General features: G+C 42.0%; 1 protein-coding gene across 1 annotated transcript in view; it reads left to right on the top strand.

Moving 5' to 3' along the window:
* The window catches only part of A2ML1 (alpha-2-macroglobulin like 1), a 34,683-nt gene that overhangs the window by 12,031 nt on the left and 6,745 nt on the right, over positions 1 to 15,907 (top strand). Inside the window, exons 13-29 of the mRNA XM_017658839.3 lie at positions 219 to 279; positions 489 to 634; positions 1,103 to 1,252; positions 1,672 to 1,866; positions 4,258 to 4,351; positions 4,755 to 4,881; positions 5,136 to 5,364; positions 5,559 to 5,685; positions 6,863 to 6,984; positions 7,514 to 7,565; positions 7,934 to 8,017; positions 9,435 to 9,611; positions 9,772 to 9,853; positions 10,202 to 10,358; positions 12,000 to 12,074; positions 12,253 to 12,415; positions 13,771 to 13,985. Of these exons, the coding sequence (XP_017514328.2) occupies positions 219 to 279; positions 489 to 634; positions 1,103 to 1,252; positions 1,672 to 1,866; positions 4,258 to 4,351; positions 4,755 to 4,881; positions 5,136 to 5,364; positions 5,559 to 5,685; positions 6,863 to 6,984; positions 7,514 to 7,565; positions 7,934 to 8,017; positions 9,435 to 9,611; positions 9,772 to 9,853; positions 10,202 to 10,358; positions 12,000 to 12,074; positions 12,253 to 12,415; positions 13,771 to 13,985 (2,256 nt within the window). The remainder of the gene's footprint in view (positions 1 to 218; positions 280 to 488; positions 635 to 1,102; positions 1,253 to 1,671; positions 1,867 to 4,257; positions 4,352 to 4,754; positions 4,882 to 5,135; positions 5,365 to 5,558; positions 5,686 to 6,862; positions 6,985 to 7,513; positions 7,566 to 7,933; positions 8,018 to 9,434; positions 9,612 to 9,771; positions 9,854 to 10,201; positions 10,359 to 11,999; positions 12,075 to 12,252; positions 12,416 to 13,770; positions 13,986 to 15,907) is intronic.

Genomic DNA, 15,907 nt, shown 5'->3' with positions numbered 1-15,907 from the left:
TGCTCCTCGGGCAGACCTCCAGTGGAGGTGGAGCCAGCAGGCCTCTTGGCACCATCCGGCATTTGACAAACAGAAGGGCGCCCCAGGAAGCGCTGACCCAGCCTTGGACCTATGACAGGAGCCTCTCCTTTGGGGAGATGCAGGGATGCTCCAGAACTAGTGTCAAGGCTAAACTCCCACAACTTCTGTGCTACTAATGATTTTTTTCTCTTCCTTAGTTAATAGGGAAAGGGAGTTTGGAGATGGCGGGGCAGCAACACCTGAACTCTAAGGAGATAGGTGAGTGTTCACACTTCTCTTGGGAGAGAAAATGAAACTTTAAACTTCCAGGTAACAGCTCTTATACTAGAAAAAATGAGAACAGAATGCTAATGATAGCCATAGAAAAATAAGAAAATGAGAAGCACCTGACACCCTGAGGCCTGCAGCTGGCCCCATGGGAGGCGGGCGTGCACTCTCATCTCTGTATGTCCCCTCTTCTCTTTCAGGACTGAAAGGCTCCTTCTCGCTCTCACTGACCTTCAGTTCCAGACTAGCCCCTAATCCTTTCTTGGTGGTCTACGCCATTTTCCCCAGTGGAGGTGTGATAGCTGACAAAGTCCAGTTTTCCGTAGAGATGTGCTTTGACAACCAGGTAAGATGGCAGTTGCAGGTGAAAAGCTGTGGCATAAAGAGACATCTTGTGTATGCTGGGGTTGTGTATGCTGGGGGTTGGAGATGAGGCAGGTGCAGGGAAATAGGAAGATCATGTTGAAGCTGGATGCCATACAGTATTGAAATCTTTAATGTGTCTTGTTGAAATCTATCTGCGACCACTTTTTAAAGTCATATGGGAAATCACACGTTCTATGTAGCTCTTCCACATATTCTCTTTCTTTCTACTTTTTGTCTCTTAAACTTCCTATATCATTCTTCTATGATACTCATTTTTTCCAGTTGATTCACAAGATACTGGCTCTAAAGGACTAGACTTTAAAAAGAAAAATCAGTATAAAAGTGAAGGAGGGGGCTGGATACCATATTGGCCGAGGATTCAAAGGGCTTTGCATTTCCTCCTCTCCAGGCTGACCTGATCCCCAAGTTGCACGTTTCCCTCCCCCAGGTCTCCCTTGGCTTCTCGTCTTCCCAGCAGCTTCCAGGAGCCGAAGTGGAGCTACACCTGCAGGCGGCTCCTGGGTCCCTGTGTGCAGTCCGGGCTGTGGATGAGAGTGTCTCATTACTCAGGCCAGAGAGAGAGCTGAGCAACCGCTCTGTGAGTAGCCTGCTCATGGGGTAGGAAGCAGGAGTTGACCCAAATGAGAATTTGACTGCATTAGAATAAGAGCTGGATTTCAGGGACTGGGAACGAAAATCCTACAGAAGTAGTGTATCACCATCTGGTGGTAAAAAAGCTGGTGTGGAAATGAAGGTAGGAATTCATGATGACATGAGACAGGCATGGTTAATGAAGATATGGAAAGATGAAGTAGGAAGTAAGGATGATGGATTATGAGAAAAGGTGAGATAGAGGTTAAATTTAAAGAGGAAGGAAGGGGTTATGGTGGAGTAAATATAGGAAGAATTCTGGAGTAATAAAGAAATCATACAGGAGTGGTAAACAGAATCTGATAGAAGATTCTCAAGTGATTTCACTGTGTCAATATTTCATTTCCATTTCCCCTCTTATTTCAGGTCTATGGGATGTTCCAGTACTGGTATGGTCACTACCCCTATCAAGTGGCTGAATACGATGAGTGTCCAGTGTCCGACCCAAGGGACATTCATCAACCCCTCATTTATCCAGTGCCTGAGAAACGTTGGAGCAGGCACTCAACTATATGGGGACCTTTGTTCTCTGAAAGCATGGACCTTTTCAGACTTTTCCAGGTATAAGTTTTTAATCCATCTTGTTTTTTTGGAAACAATGGTGGTGGGATGGGGGAATAGAAAGTCCATGTCTGTAAAAATAGAGATTCATGTGGGCACAAAAGGAACAAAATCTTAAAACCCCTGATATGTAGGCTAACCCCTTTTGGTCCTTATGATTAAAAAACTTGCCCAATTACATTGGAAGAGAGCCACTGTGAGAAGCTACACATCTAGCTGTGGTCCCCAAACATTGATTTCCATGGGATCAGTCAAGAAGGAAAATGAGAAAAGGTAGACCAGAGGGCTCTTATCATTATTATAGAAAATATTGCACCTATTTTATGAGCAGAAGTTTGGGATGCTATGGCCCACATTTGGTTGGTCAGGAGGTCAGGAACCAGGTATTCTTTATCTTTACATTCTTGCTAATGCCTGAGCTTCCATAATACTCAATGTATTTTTGTTGAATTGACTAAGCTGCACTCAGAATTTATTGCTGCCCTTAGAAAGTTTAGTCTAAATCAAACAATAAGGACACAGTGATTAGTATTTGCAAGAAGCACTAACATTTAACAATGAAATCAATGGAATACTATTCAGCCACAAAAAGGAATGGAATCTTGCCAGTTGAGAGAACATGGATGGACCTTGAGTGAAATAGGTCAGACAGAGAAACATAAAACCTGTATGACCTCACTTATATGTGGAGGCTAGAAAATCAGCAACAAAAGACAAAGCTCATGGATTCAGAGAACAGATTGCTGGTTGCCAGAGGCAGGGGGTAGGTGGTGGGGAGGGAACGGCAAAATGAGTGAAGGGGGTAAAAAGGTACTAACTTGTAATTATAAAATAAGTAAGTCATGGGATGTAATGTATAGCATGGTGGCTACAGTAAATAATACTATATGGCATTTTTGAAAATTGCTAAGAGATCTTGAAAATCTTTATCACAAGAGAAACAATTTTTTTTTTTTTTTTGAGAGGGCATCTCTCATATTTATTGATCAAATGGTTGTTAACAACAATAAAATTCAGTATAGGGGGGTCAATGCTCAATGTACAATCATTAATCCATCTCAAGCCTAATTCTCGTCAGTCTCCAATCTTCTGAAGCATAACGAACAAGTTCTTACATGGTGAACGAATTCTTACAGAGTGAATAAATTCTTACATGGTGAACAGTACAAGGGCATTCATCACAGAAACTTTCGGTTTTGATCATGCAATATGACCTATAAACCATCAGGTCAAATATGAATATTCATTTGATTTTTGTACTTGATTTATATGTTGATCCCACATTTCTCCTATTATTATTATTATCTTTATTTTTAATAAAATGCTGAAGTGGTAGGTAGATGCAAGATAAAGGTAGAAAACATAGTTTAGTGCTGTAAGAAGGCAAATGTAGATGATCAGATGATCAGGTGTGTGCCTATGGACTAAGTATTAATCCAGGCTAGACAAGGGCAGCAAGACATCCACGGATGCAGAAGATTTCTCTCAAAGCAGGGGGGGTGAGGTTCTGAGCCTCACCTCTGTTGATCCCCAAATTCTCACCTGATGGCCCCCCTGCGACTGTGCCTGTCTTAGGTTGTTCCTCCCTTGAGGAATCTTACCCGTCTCTGGCTAACCAGTCATCTTCCGGGGCCATACAGGGAAATGTAAAGTTGGTAAGTGAGAGAGAAGCCATATTGTTTGCAAAGGTTAGCTTTTTACTTCTTTGCAGATTTATGCCCTGTGGCTTCTATGCCCAGCACTTGTCTCGAGGTATCTTTACCACCTGGAGGAATTATGATACTCGGTAAATTCGATATGAGGCACGAATTCTATTTAAGGTTTGTAATTAGGAAGGAAGAAGAAAAGCTATAGATGTAGCATATGAAGGAAACTTGGGAGGATTGATTATGAGAAACAATTTTTTTATAACTATGTGTGGTGACAGATTTTAACTAGACTTACTATGGTAATCAATGCAACAAAGTGCATAGAAAAAAACCGAGTCAGTTTAACTGAAAGCCTTTCACACTAGCTGGAACAGAAACAAACCAATCTTGGTGGTTGTATTGGGTAATAACCACCAGTCTCAAAATTAATAGGAAGATGATGTTTTGGCTCAATCCCTGAAGAGAAGAATTCTTAGGCAGGAGCCCTTATAGTAAGGGATGGGACCATCTTAACACTTCACGCTCTAGTTTTTCTTTTTATGTACTATCTATCTATCTATCTATCTATCTATCTATCTATCTATCTATCTATCTATCAATTTTCTTAAATGAAATATAGTTGACATATAATATTATATTGGTTTCAAGTATACAACATGGCTATTCAACAGTTACATACATTATTAAATCCTCACCCCAACTAGGGTAATTACTCATTCTTGGTTTCTTTGGTGTCTATCAGGAAGTGGGCCTGAAAATATTGTCCAATGCCAAAATCAAGAAGCCAGTAGATTGCAATCACTGGTCTCCACAACACACCAGTGTAGCTCAGGGAGGTAAGCAACTCTTGGGCTTGTGGATTCACTGAGATGTTTAGAATGATGGAACTCTGAAGTTCTTTTATCTCTTTCTTTGCCTCTTATTCTTACACTGAGCCTCTAGCCTTAGAATGGTGATGGATTGTGGGTCATAGATGTAGCAATTTCCCAAGGATCTCTCTCTCTCTCTCTGGGAAGGACTTTGAAGCCAGAAGCCCTTACCTATTCATTCCCTGGCCAAACCTCCTTATCTGTCACTTCCCCTGATGGCCTGGTAACTGGTCAGTTCCTCAGGGGCCCTTCCTCCTCGTCTCTGACTGGATATTCTCTATTTTACTCGGACTTTCTTGATAGGAGTCCCTCTGCCTCAATTTTTCTCACAACAGAAGTCTTCTGTTTTCCAAAACTCCCTTATTCTTAGCCGCCTTTGGAAAGAGTGGTTTGGGTCCAGTGGCATTTGAGTCATCGACCTCATCACCTCCACCAGAGGATTCTCGGGTCCGCCAGTACTTCCCAGAGACTTGGCTATGGAATCTGTTTCCGATTGGGTGAGTGATGTTTCAGAGGTAGGTAGAGGTGATACAGCGTGGAGTCAGCAGGGAACACAGAATCAGAACCTTTCTAGTGAATCTAGGTCTTGAGCCAAGAAAGTTTAATGGGGATATGGGAACTTACTGAGTTGCCTTTTCCTTTCCCGCCCATGCACAACAACAAAAAATTCACTTTTGCAGAAGAGTTTGTAGCTTAACCCCAAATGCTGTCCTCCGGCTGTCTGCCTCACCTGGTTCTTGTGTTTTCACAGCAATTTAGGGAAAGAGTCTGTCCATGTCACCGTTCCTGATACCATCACTGAGTGGAAGGCCATGACTTTTTGCACCTCCCAGTCCAGTGGTTTTGGTCTTTCACCCATTGTTGGACTAACTGCCTTCCAGCCATTCTTTGTTGACTTGACTCTCCCATACTCAGTAATTCGTGGGGAATCCTTTCGCCTTACTGCCACCGTCTTCAATTATCTAAAGAAATGCATTAGGGTAAGAGCTGGGGATACGGGAAGCAGGTGTCAGTCCAGAAACATACCCCCACCATAAGTTTGTCCCTAGATTGGAAGCATATCAGTTTTCTCTGGGGAAGAGATGAGATGTTAGTGGCCCCACCCCCAAGTTTTCCCAGGCCTCTGTGTTGTCTCCTGTACTCATAACCCTGTATCTCTGAAACATACCTTCAGGTGCAGACTAAGCTGGCTGAATCAAATGAGTACCAGGTGGAATCAGAGACACATTCTCAGGCCTCCAGCTGCCTCTGTGCTGATGAAGCAAAAACCTATCACTGGAATATTACAGCTACCAAACTGGGTAAGAGAAGGAAGTGGCAGAAGGGCAAGAGAGAGCAGAGAGCAAAAACCTGGGTATTGCAACCTCTCCGCTTTCCTCTACTGCGCTTGCTTTGTTTCTGTTCTTCTTTTTATTTGCCTACATTTTTCTACCTCCTAAGTCTATGTTATAAATAAATAAGCAAAAACTCTTTGATAGATGACTGAAATTTTCTCCAAACTGGGCTATTTTGAGGTGAAAGGGAGAGCTTTTAGTACTTCTACCAGGACAAGGGCTATGTGGCCAACTTACTAACCAAGCACTTCCTACAGGCCAGTCACTCTAACTGCTTTGCATGTACTAACTCATTTAGTCACCACTGTAACCCTAAGAGATGTCATTTGCTCTTAGATTAAATCCTTGCAACTCAAAGTACAGTCTTTGCATGTATTAATTATCTACTGTTGTTTACCCTAAAACTTAGCAGCTTAGAAGAATAAACATTTATCATCACACAGTTTTTGATGGTCAGTAATCTGGGTGCAGCTTAGCTGGGTGCCTCTGGCTCAAGGTCTCTTATGGAATGCCAGTCAAGCCATCAGCCAGGGCTGTGTTCTCACCGCAGAACTTGACTAGGAGAGGATCCACTTCCAAGCTCATCCCAAAGCCTCTGCTCCCCACAGTCTGTTAGACTGAAGGCTACAGTTCTTGGCCTCCGCTGTTGGCTAGTGGCCTCCCTCAGTTTCTCACCATACGAATCTCTCCACATGGCTGGCTGCCTTGTGACATGACAGCTGGCTTCCTCCAGAGCAAGTGGCTCAAGAGAGACAGTGCACCTGAGACTGAAGCTGCAGCCTTTTTTATGACCTAATCTCTAAAGTGACACATCATGACATCTGTTCCTTTGCTGGAAGCGGGTCACTGAGTCGAGCCTACACTCAATGAGAGGGGACTACAGGACATTGTAAATATCAGGACGCAGGGATCCTTGAGCCCTTAGAGGCTGCCTACCGCATGGGACCAGCACCATTGACATCACCAGGAAATTTGTTAGAAATGTAATTAATAGGCCCCACCCCAATTTACTGAATTAGAGTTTGTATTGTAACAAGATCTGCAGGTCTTTAAATTTAAGAGGTATTGGTTTAGAGGGGAAGAGACCTCATTGGTACCTCTGGCAGTGGGACTAATGCTTTCCTTTCTCCTCTTTTTTTCTCAGGTCATGTAAACTTTACTATTAGTACTGAGATTCTGGACAGCAATGAACTCTGTGGTGGCCGAAAGGAATTTGTCCCAGCAAAGGGCAGGAGAGACGTGCTCATCAAACCAGTTCTGGTCAAGGTGAGTTTGCAGGCTAGCTTCAGAGGCGGAGCCAGTAATCAGGTGGGATGTTCTGTGCGTGTCCGACCGTACCAGTTAGCCTCTCATAGGAGTCACAGCCCACTACAGTCTTTGGCATCCTTAACTATTTGCTTAACCCACACAATGGTCTATGAAAGTGCCAAATACAGTGCTCGGCACTTCTTAGACATCAATGAATGAGAATTTCTCTTACTAAAATCCCTGGTGTTATCATTAGTGGTCTTTTCGCCTATCATGAACCAATCGTCAGTCCTGCTTCTTGGAAGTTTCCTAAACTTGTCCTTTGCTCTAGCCTTGCCCAGAAAGAACTGAATGGAGAGGCCCATCCCTGGGTTGAAATGGAGTCCTTCTGAGCCTCAAAGAGAAGCACTGTTCTCTCCAGTTCTGAGGGAAGCCCTGAGAACCAGGGAGGGCCTCTTCCCCTTTCCTTTCCCCTTGCTATTCCTTCAGTGCCACCTGCCCTGATGTTCTTCTTCATTGTTTTAACCCATGTCTCTCTTCACGTCAGCCTGAGGGAGTCCTCGTGGAGAACACACTCAGCTCATTGCTGTGCCCACAAGGTGGGTAAATGCGGAGAGGGGCGGTGAGAATCCCTGTGGGCACCAAGAGATTTTCTGAGGCAAAGGGAGGAACACACAGGCCAGGAAAGGATAGGAGAGTCTAGGGGCCCCTTCCCTATGGGGGCCAGTGCTCATCCTGAAAGGCAAGATCAACAAGGGAAAATGCACATGATACTTATGGCTCTTCTTGGAATTTATTTTCAGCAAAGAGCACTATGAATAAGTTTTTTAAAAAGCCTGCCTGCCCCCCACCAAAGGCACTGGGTACAGAAGACCCTGGATTATGGAAAATTTTTCTATGATCTGGTCTTGAGAGTCCCCCTCTATTTCTACCTTCCAGTGTTTCTCCTTTTCTCTGCCTCTCACAGGAAAGGTGGCTTCGGAATCTGCCTCCCTCGAGCTCCCTGAGGATGTTGTTCCTGATTCAGCCAAGGCTTATGTTACTGCTCTGGGTAAGCAGCCAGAAATTCTTGGCTCAAAAAAGGGAAAAAGGGCCAGAGGCTTCCAAGGTGTGAAGTGGGTTTAAGGCATGTGAACTTATCTGAAGGAAGGTGTGGTAGGTTAGAAGTGAAGGAAGAAGAGCTTACTTCATATAGTGGGCAAATAAAGCCTGTAGGTGACAGCACAGATGTGACTAGACATATATGCTAGTTAACAGCAGAAACTCATCTGGGCAGGAGGAAGTTAAAAGTTGTTGAAGTTTGGAATGTATATAGGTTTCAGGAGTCTGTAAACTGGTGTAGGGGTTATACAATGTTTGTAGCAACCACTTAAAAAATGAGAGAAGTATCTATTTGAGTGTTGTTTAAGGAAAATACAGCCATACTTACATACAGGGCATTTCATTCCTTTGGGCAAGGAAAGTGAGTAGAAAAGATGAGCTTAAAAATCATAGCAATGGATTAGGATCTTGAGTCTGCTCTTTAATAGCAATGTGACCTTAAATAAGTTAGTGAACAATTCTGATCCTCTTTCCCCTTCTGTAAAATGGTGATGATAACCTACCTCTTGGGACTGGTGTGAAGATAAATGCAACATAAAGTTCCCAGCACAATATGCAGCATCTAGTTGGAGGCTTATAAATGTTATATTCTTTCTTTACTCTTAGTCCCTACCAAGACCCCTTCCAGGTAAAAATGTCTCTGTTCTGACTGTTTGATCCATATGCCCGGTGAAGCACCAATCTTACTGTCTTGTAGCTCACTGTCGATGCCTGTCTTCCACACCACATTCGAGCTCCTTGACAGCAAGGGCCGCATCTTTTCCATTTCTTTTCCTAGTACTCTTACTGCTAACATAGCTAATACTCAGTATGTACTTATAGATTTGAATTGAGCTCAGTGGCTAAAATGCAGATGTTAATGCATCATTTATGTAAGGCATACTGGCTTATGAAGTATATGGAGGGGTGATTAGATATGACCTGAAGAGGGGTATCAGTATTGTGTGTGCTTGGGAGGGACTTGGTGGTTTGGAGGGTGATGTATATGCAGTGGAGGAATTTAGAGATTGATTCTAAGCATTGCAGATTTTGTTATGTCATTCATCAGCTCCAGGGACATGTCTTCCTAAATTCCAGAATACCCTTAGGTGTCCCTATGTACCTATCTGTGCTCTAGCACCTTGTATGTACCCAGTATTATAAAACTGTACTAAAATTGCTTATAATGAATTATTTTGTAATGTATTGCAACTGTTTGCCCCTCTGACTATGAGCTTTTGAGGTAGAGGCTGTGTTTCACTTACTGTCTTCTCCTAGGGTCAGTGTTCACTAAACAATAGCTGATATATGTTTGTTGAATGAATGATAACTCTGAAGGGTTCTTTCTCTCTACTGCAACCTTCCTGCTCTCTCTTTTTGAACCCCAGGAGACATTATGGGCACCGCCCTGCAGAACCTAGACAGTCTGGTGCAGATGCCACGTGGCTGTGGGGAGCAAAACATGGTCTTGTTTGCTCCCATCATATACGTCTTGCAGTATCTGGAGAAGGCAGGTCTGCTGACTGAGGAAATCAGGTCCCAGGCAGTGGGGTTCCTGAACATGGGTGAGTTGGTTCAATCTCTCTTCTTGGACACCTTCTCTAGTGACTATGATAACTTAATAAGATACAGTGATGTTCCCCTAAAGGGTCCAACATCCTTGAAAGCCACGGGAGTGTTTTTTGAAGTTGTCACTGCAAGCTAATAGCACCTCTGGCTTCCCAGGGTACCAGAAGGAGCTAATGTACAAACACAGCAATGGCTCATACAGTGCCTTTGGGGAGCAAGATGGAAATGGAAACACATGGTAATATTGCCCAATTCCCAGTATACCTCAGAGCGTAATTCCTGAACCTATGGAACTATTCTTCTACCTCCCCCTTAACCCATTTCTTCTTGTACTCCATCCTCTACCTTGCTAATATTCTTTATCGTTTCATGTATGGTCAAGCCCCTCACCCTTCTCCTGGACCTTGTGTCTCTCTAGTTCTTGTCTCCATTAATACCTACTAATAACTCCATTTTCCAGGCCTCCTATGGCCTTATGTTTCCTCAGCTTTCCTTCTGGAACCATACACCAGAATAAACTATAGAATGATTGCACTCTTACCTGGACACCACCATTCATGCCACGTTTCCCTCTTTACCCATGTAGGTTGACAGCCTTTGTCACCAAATGCTTTGGCCAAGCTCAAGAATTCATCTTCATTGATGACAAGAACATCCATGATGCTCTTGAGTGGATGGCAGGCAACCAGCTCCCCAGTGGCTACTATGTCAATGTGGGAAAGCTCATTCACACAGCTATGAAGGTACAGCTCTGCCCAGGGGCCTGCGGCCCACTGCTGTGTCTGGGAGGAACTTGTACCTCTGACTGAGCAGAATCAAAAGAACACTGGCCTGGGAGTTGGTATTCCTTAAGTCTTAGCCCCTGACTCTGGGTGACCTCAGTCCATATATTTAGCTAGTCTGAGCCTTAACTCCCATGTCTGTAGAATGGGAGTATATATTAGAACGTGGTTCTCAAAGAGTGGCCCCTAGATCAACAGCATTGGCAGCACCTGGGAACTTGTTTGAAATGTATTCCAGCCGTACCCCAGACCTAGTCTGAGAAACTTAGGTGTGGTCCAGCAATTTGGGTTTTAATAAGCCTTCGAGGTGATTCAGATATCTGCTAAAGATATCTGGACTAGACATCTCTGAGTGTTTTACTATTTCTCTAAATCTGAAGCCAAGCTGTTTGCTCTGGTGGGGACGAATAGGTAGCCCAGTGTCTTTTGTGAGAGGTTTACTCTGTGCCAGGCACTTTCTAAGTACTTTGTTTATTTGATATTATTTAATGGTTACAACAAATCAGTGAGCTAGGTACTGGTGTGATTAATCCCATTTTGCAGATGAAGAAACTAATTTGCAGAGATTAAGTAAATTGCCCAAGGTGCATGCTAATGAGTGGACTATGATTTGAACAGCAGTGGCTGGACTCATCATCACTGCTCCACCCATTCACTGCTGTGTCTGAACCCCTCCCACTCCAGGGTGAGGCGTTTGTTGCTGCATGATAACTCATTCAATTCAGAACAAATCCAGTTAAAGAGAGATTTGTACACACATTTCTAGAGAAATTGTTTACATTGCTGTTTCAGGGCCTGGGTTAAAAATCTTGAACCTGAAAAAAAATTTCTTCATAGGATTCATTAGTTTTCCTTATGCAGGATCTTACCAGTGTCCTCCAAGACTCTCTCTTCTCTTTTACACTGGACTTGACTAGAACAAGATCCCTGAGGGTTTTCCTCCTTTCTTACCAGAGCCAGCCTGTCTATCAAGAAACCCATCACTTGTGTCGTCAGGCTTGGTGGTTTGGAGCAGGAGTTAAACTACCTGGGTTCAAATCCTAGTCCTCTGCTTATTAGCTGTATGATCTTGAACAAGCTATTTAACATTTTTAAGTATTTGTTTTCTTAGCTATAGAATGAGGATAATAGGTTAGTTTGTTTTAAACTTGATAATGTCTCTCTGTGAAAGGCATTAGACAGGGCAGGTGTCACCTCTTCTTCCCTGGCAAAGAGGCAGGGCTTTGTGCTACTTGAGGGCATGTCCGTTTGAGTAAGAATCTGAGACTAAGAGATTCTTCCCTTTAACCCTTCTCCCTGACCGCCCTTTTAAATTTTCTCATCCTTCCTCACCCCTTCTCCTGCGTTTCCGAAATACCATGCAGAGCTGAAGACCCTATGCTGCGTGCTGCAGGCTACTGTTGAAGCTATGCAGTTTTAAGTCCAGCCCGTCTCCTGTCACTGTGTGTCATGAAGGCTTGGGGCTGCAGTCAGCCTGTGGAAAGCAGCACTTTTTAAAAAAAATAATTCACCCCATTCAGAGGAGATGCTTTTTGCAGTTTGCACACCATTCTTGCTCTTCCTGCTGCTGCCCTGATTTATCATCTCCCTGTTTCCCTCCAGGGTGGCGTAGAGGATGAGACCTCCTTGACAGCGTACATCACAGCTGCATTGCTGGAGATGGGAAAGACCATAGAGGTAAGTTTCTCCAGCTCCTCCTCTTTAGACTCTGTTTATCATGCTGATTGCTAGAGAAATTCAGCTATTTTTGTCCCTGTTCACCTAATAAACTCAAAGAAGATAGGATGATTTCCTTATCACTTCCCATTTAAAAAGGAATGCCTTATAAATTCAGTTCTTCATCTTTACTTTTTAGGACCCAATGGTGCGTCAGGGTCTGCAGTATCTCAAGAATTCTGTTTCCTCCACCACCAACCTCTACACACAGGCCCTACTAGCTTATACTTTCTCTCTGGCTGGGGAGATGGACATCAGAAACATGCTTCTTGAAAAGTTAGATCAGCAAGCTATCGTCTCAGGTATGTTGGCTACGTAGGAGTTTTTTAAAATTGCAAAAATATGTTGTGAGTTATCTGTAATTTTCCCTATTCTCCATAATTCCACATATATGCAATCTAGGATTCATTTTAGTAAAAGTTAAGTCATGAAATCAGTGTTGAGAGTTTTGTGGGAAAGCCTGTGTCATTCCTAAAAGGTATTGGTATACTTCTAACATGAGGAGAAAATAGGTGGTGAAAACTAGTTGCAACTCTTACTGGCATTGTAGAATCACCCTTTGCTGGTCTTCGACAATTCTTTGGTATAACACTACGGAGGTAGATGGGTTAAGAGTAAACTGACGGATTTTTCAAGGTCCTTTAAATGCTTCTGAATAATATTTGACATTCTAACTGATCTTATAAATAAATACCAAAGCATTTTATTTATCTACCTATTTAAAATTTAATGTTTCCAAGCAAACATTTAAGCTCGGCTTTCATTTATATGAATGTCATTGCTGAGTTGTCCTCTTATAGGGGCCCTGGTTAGTGCTTTTGGCCTCTATGTAAGCAACTCTAACCATGGACTGGGTGTCTCCAATGGTGGCAGGCATATTATACCTACCTGGCCAGTGTAGATAGACTTAATGTGATTATCTCTTCTCCACTATCCTGCACTGCAGGCTCAAGTGTTTCATGTTCTTCCAATTAATTGTCTCCTGTGGGCTATTTATTTATTATCTTTAAGCTTATATTTAATTAGACTTCTAGCTTTCACTCTTATTTCCATTTGTTCTTTTTCTTCAAGTTGTCGTCTTGGCTGTCACAAAGTTTTGTTTTGGTCTCAGATTCTATGAGCTCGCCCTCATTAGCATTTCTTCTATGGTTTCTCTGAGTTCTTATGCATGTTCTGCTGTTTTTACTCTTCTTAATATGTTCAACCTTTAAGCAAGTAAAATAAATGCTGAAAAATTAATAAATGACTGTGAACCAAAAAATTGCCAGCAATCACATAAGATTCTTATAAGTTTCTACTTACCTATCTCCATTAGCACCAGAATTTATAAATTAACAAGGGTGGTTGATATGTAATTGCTGGAGATGTTTATTGATGCTCCCAGCTTTACGTTAGGGACTCATGTGTGGGTATACACACATACACATATACATACATGTACACATATATGTACACATACACATATACACATATGCGTCCCTGCAAATAAATACATTATGACCAATAAATCAGAAGATTCTGAGAAACATTTTCTTTTTAATTCATGATTAAGTTTTGGTTGGTCCTTTCTCTGTTCTAAGGGCATTTATTTACATAGTGAGTATGGGGAAGTCATTTCCTTCCAAGACCATCCTAATATATGCTTCTTTCTCCATAGGACAGTCCATTCACTGGAGCCAAAAACCTACTCAGTCACTGGATGATAGTCCTTGGTCTAAGCCTGAATCTGTAGACGTGGAACTTACATCATATGTATTATTGGCCCAGCTTAGCAAAGCCAGTCTGACTCAGAAGGAGCTGGCTAAGGCCACTGCCACAGTGGCTTGGTTGGCCAGGCAACGCAATGCCTATGGGGGCTTCTCCTCCACTCAGGTAAATAGCCTGTTCCCCTACAGCCGCTTATCAGATAGGGTTAGATCCTGTGTGGAGAGAGAGGAAAAACTACTGCCCTTTGCTCTTTAGGTCAAGGAATTATAATTCTAGAGGGAGAGAAAGGATTCATAAAATTGGGTATATGAATATATAAATAGTACTGTATGTATTAAATGTTCTTTCTTTGTAGAGTATGCAACATTATGAGATATGTGTTTTACATGTAAATAGGACATATATAATTATGGCTAAATTTATGTACTAACAAATTAGAAAGCCGATGATGAAATTAGTAAGCATAAAAGCAAGACTTCAGTGGTATACTTCCTTCTACTCTTGCAGGTTTGGGGAAGCCAGTAAGATTAAGCTCTATAAAGTTAGGAAAAGTTCTAGAATTATAAATCAAGATCTAGTTATGTAAAGAAAGATACAAAAGATACAAAATAGTGAATTTCAAAAGGGAGAGAAAGCTCACATCAGCTTAAGGAATAAGAGAAGTCTTCTTGAGGGAATGGTGTGACTAGAGACACCAATTTGCAAAAGTATAGAATGGCTATCAGAAAATTGGTTTACCTAAAGGATAATGGGAATTAAGTTGGAAAGGCAGGTAAGTTCATATCAGGAAGGGCCTTGCATATCAGACTCAAGTTTGTACCTAATTCTGAGATGCTATTAGTATTTTTTAACTTTGTTGCAGAAGGATTAACTTCTCATTTATTTCATTCGTGTATGAAATGGTTTAGAGTAGGGAGACACTGGTTTGAAGATCCCTGGAGACTATTTCACTTGTCTATGTTAGGGGTAAGGAGAAATTGATTTAGTGAAGCGGCAATAAGAAAAAGGGAGTACATGTGCATGGTAAATTTGAATAGTGCCATAAAAATTATCTTAGATGATCACAAAGGGAATAGTCATTAACTTCTTTGTTCTGTGAATATTGTTATATACCTACCATGTCCAACTCACTGGAGATACAGAAGTAAACAAAAAAACATATTTCTTATCCTCATAGAGATTATATTCTGACTTTTGAAATTAGCACCAGTTCCACTGAGGATGTAACATGTAAACTAGACCTGGAAGAATGAACATGGAGTATCTGGTAAAGATATTAAGAGTACTCAGCTTGAACATGGTAATGACTTAACTGCAGTTTTAAAAAAATTATATGGTACTCTGTCTCCTTGTTTCAGGGAAATTCTTGGCCAAAGATCAGGAAAGACTTCCTGATTCTTGCTGGGCCCTAAATAATTATATCATTTTTAAAAGCAGTGGGTGAAATATTTAGAGCACTCAGTGACAGATATTATATCTGAATTGTTTTGCATTGAACAATTGGCTATTACAAGAAGTCACATAGCATCCAGATTGGTTTGTCAGCTTGAGATATGGTCCCATTCCTTGAATTGTTTCTACATGTCTAAGCAATGAAGACCACGGCTCCAGTTCACAGAGGTTAGACAACAGGTCACAGATGGTCAAGCTGCACAGCTGTAACTTGTTCACAGTTTTTCCAGGGTGGGTGACTTGTCTTCCCACTTTTATATAACAGTGTGATGGCAAAATATAACTGTTCTTTTTCATTTGGGATAGGAAGAAGTGGGGTTCCTTTAGTCTGTAGTAGATACTTTACAAAGCGTCAAGCACATGGAAATTCTCATAACACAGTGAGATCTGACAATTTTGCTGAACACTTCATTCTTTTTTCCTTTCTCTTAGTTGTAATTTATATAAATCATGTTTTCAGAATGGAAAGGTTCAAACCACTGATGCCAGGTTCTCTTAGTGGCAGTTTATCTGTCTTATTCCTGAATGAAGAAAGGATTGTCATATGGCCCAATGGCTGAGAAGCCTTGGCCTGTGAGGATTTTCCAGGAATCCCCTGAAACCCTCTCCCACTGTACCAAAGGGGATCATTATGG

Source organism: Manis javanica, chromosome 15 (assembly GCF_040802235.1).
Source record: "Manis javanica isolate MJ-LG chromosome 15, MJ_LKY, whole genome shotgun sequence".
NCBI classification, from domain to species: domain Eukaryota; kingdom Metazoa; phylum Chordata; class Mammalia; order Pholidota; family Manidae; genus Manis; species Manis javanica.
The sequence above is the reverse complement of the archived record's forward strand: the minus strand, read 5'-3'. Positions and strand labels throughout refer to the sequence as shown.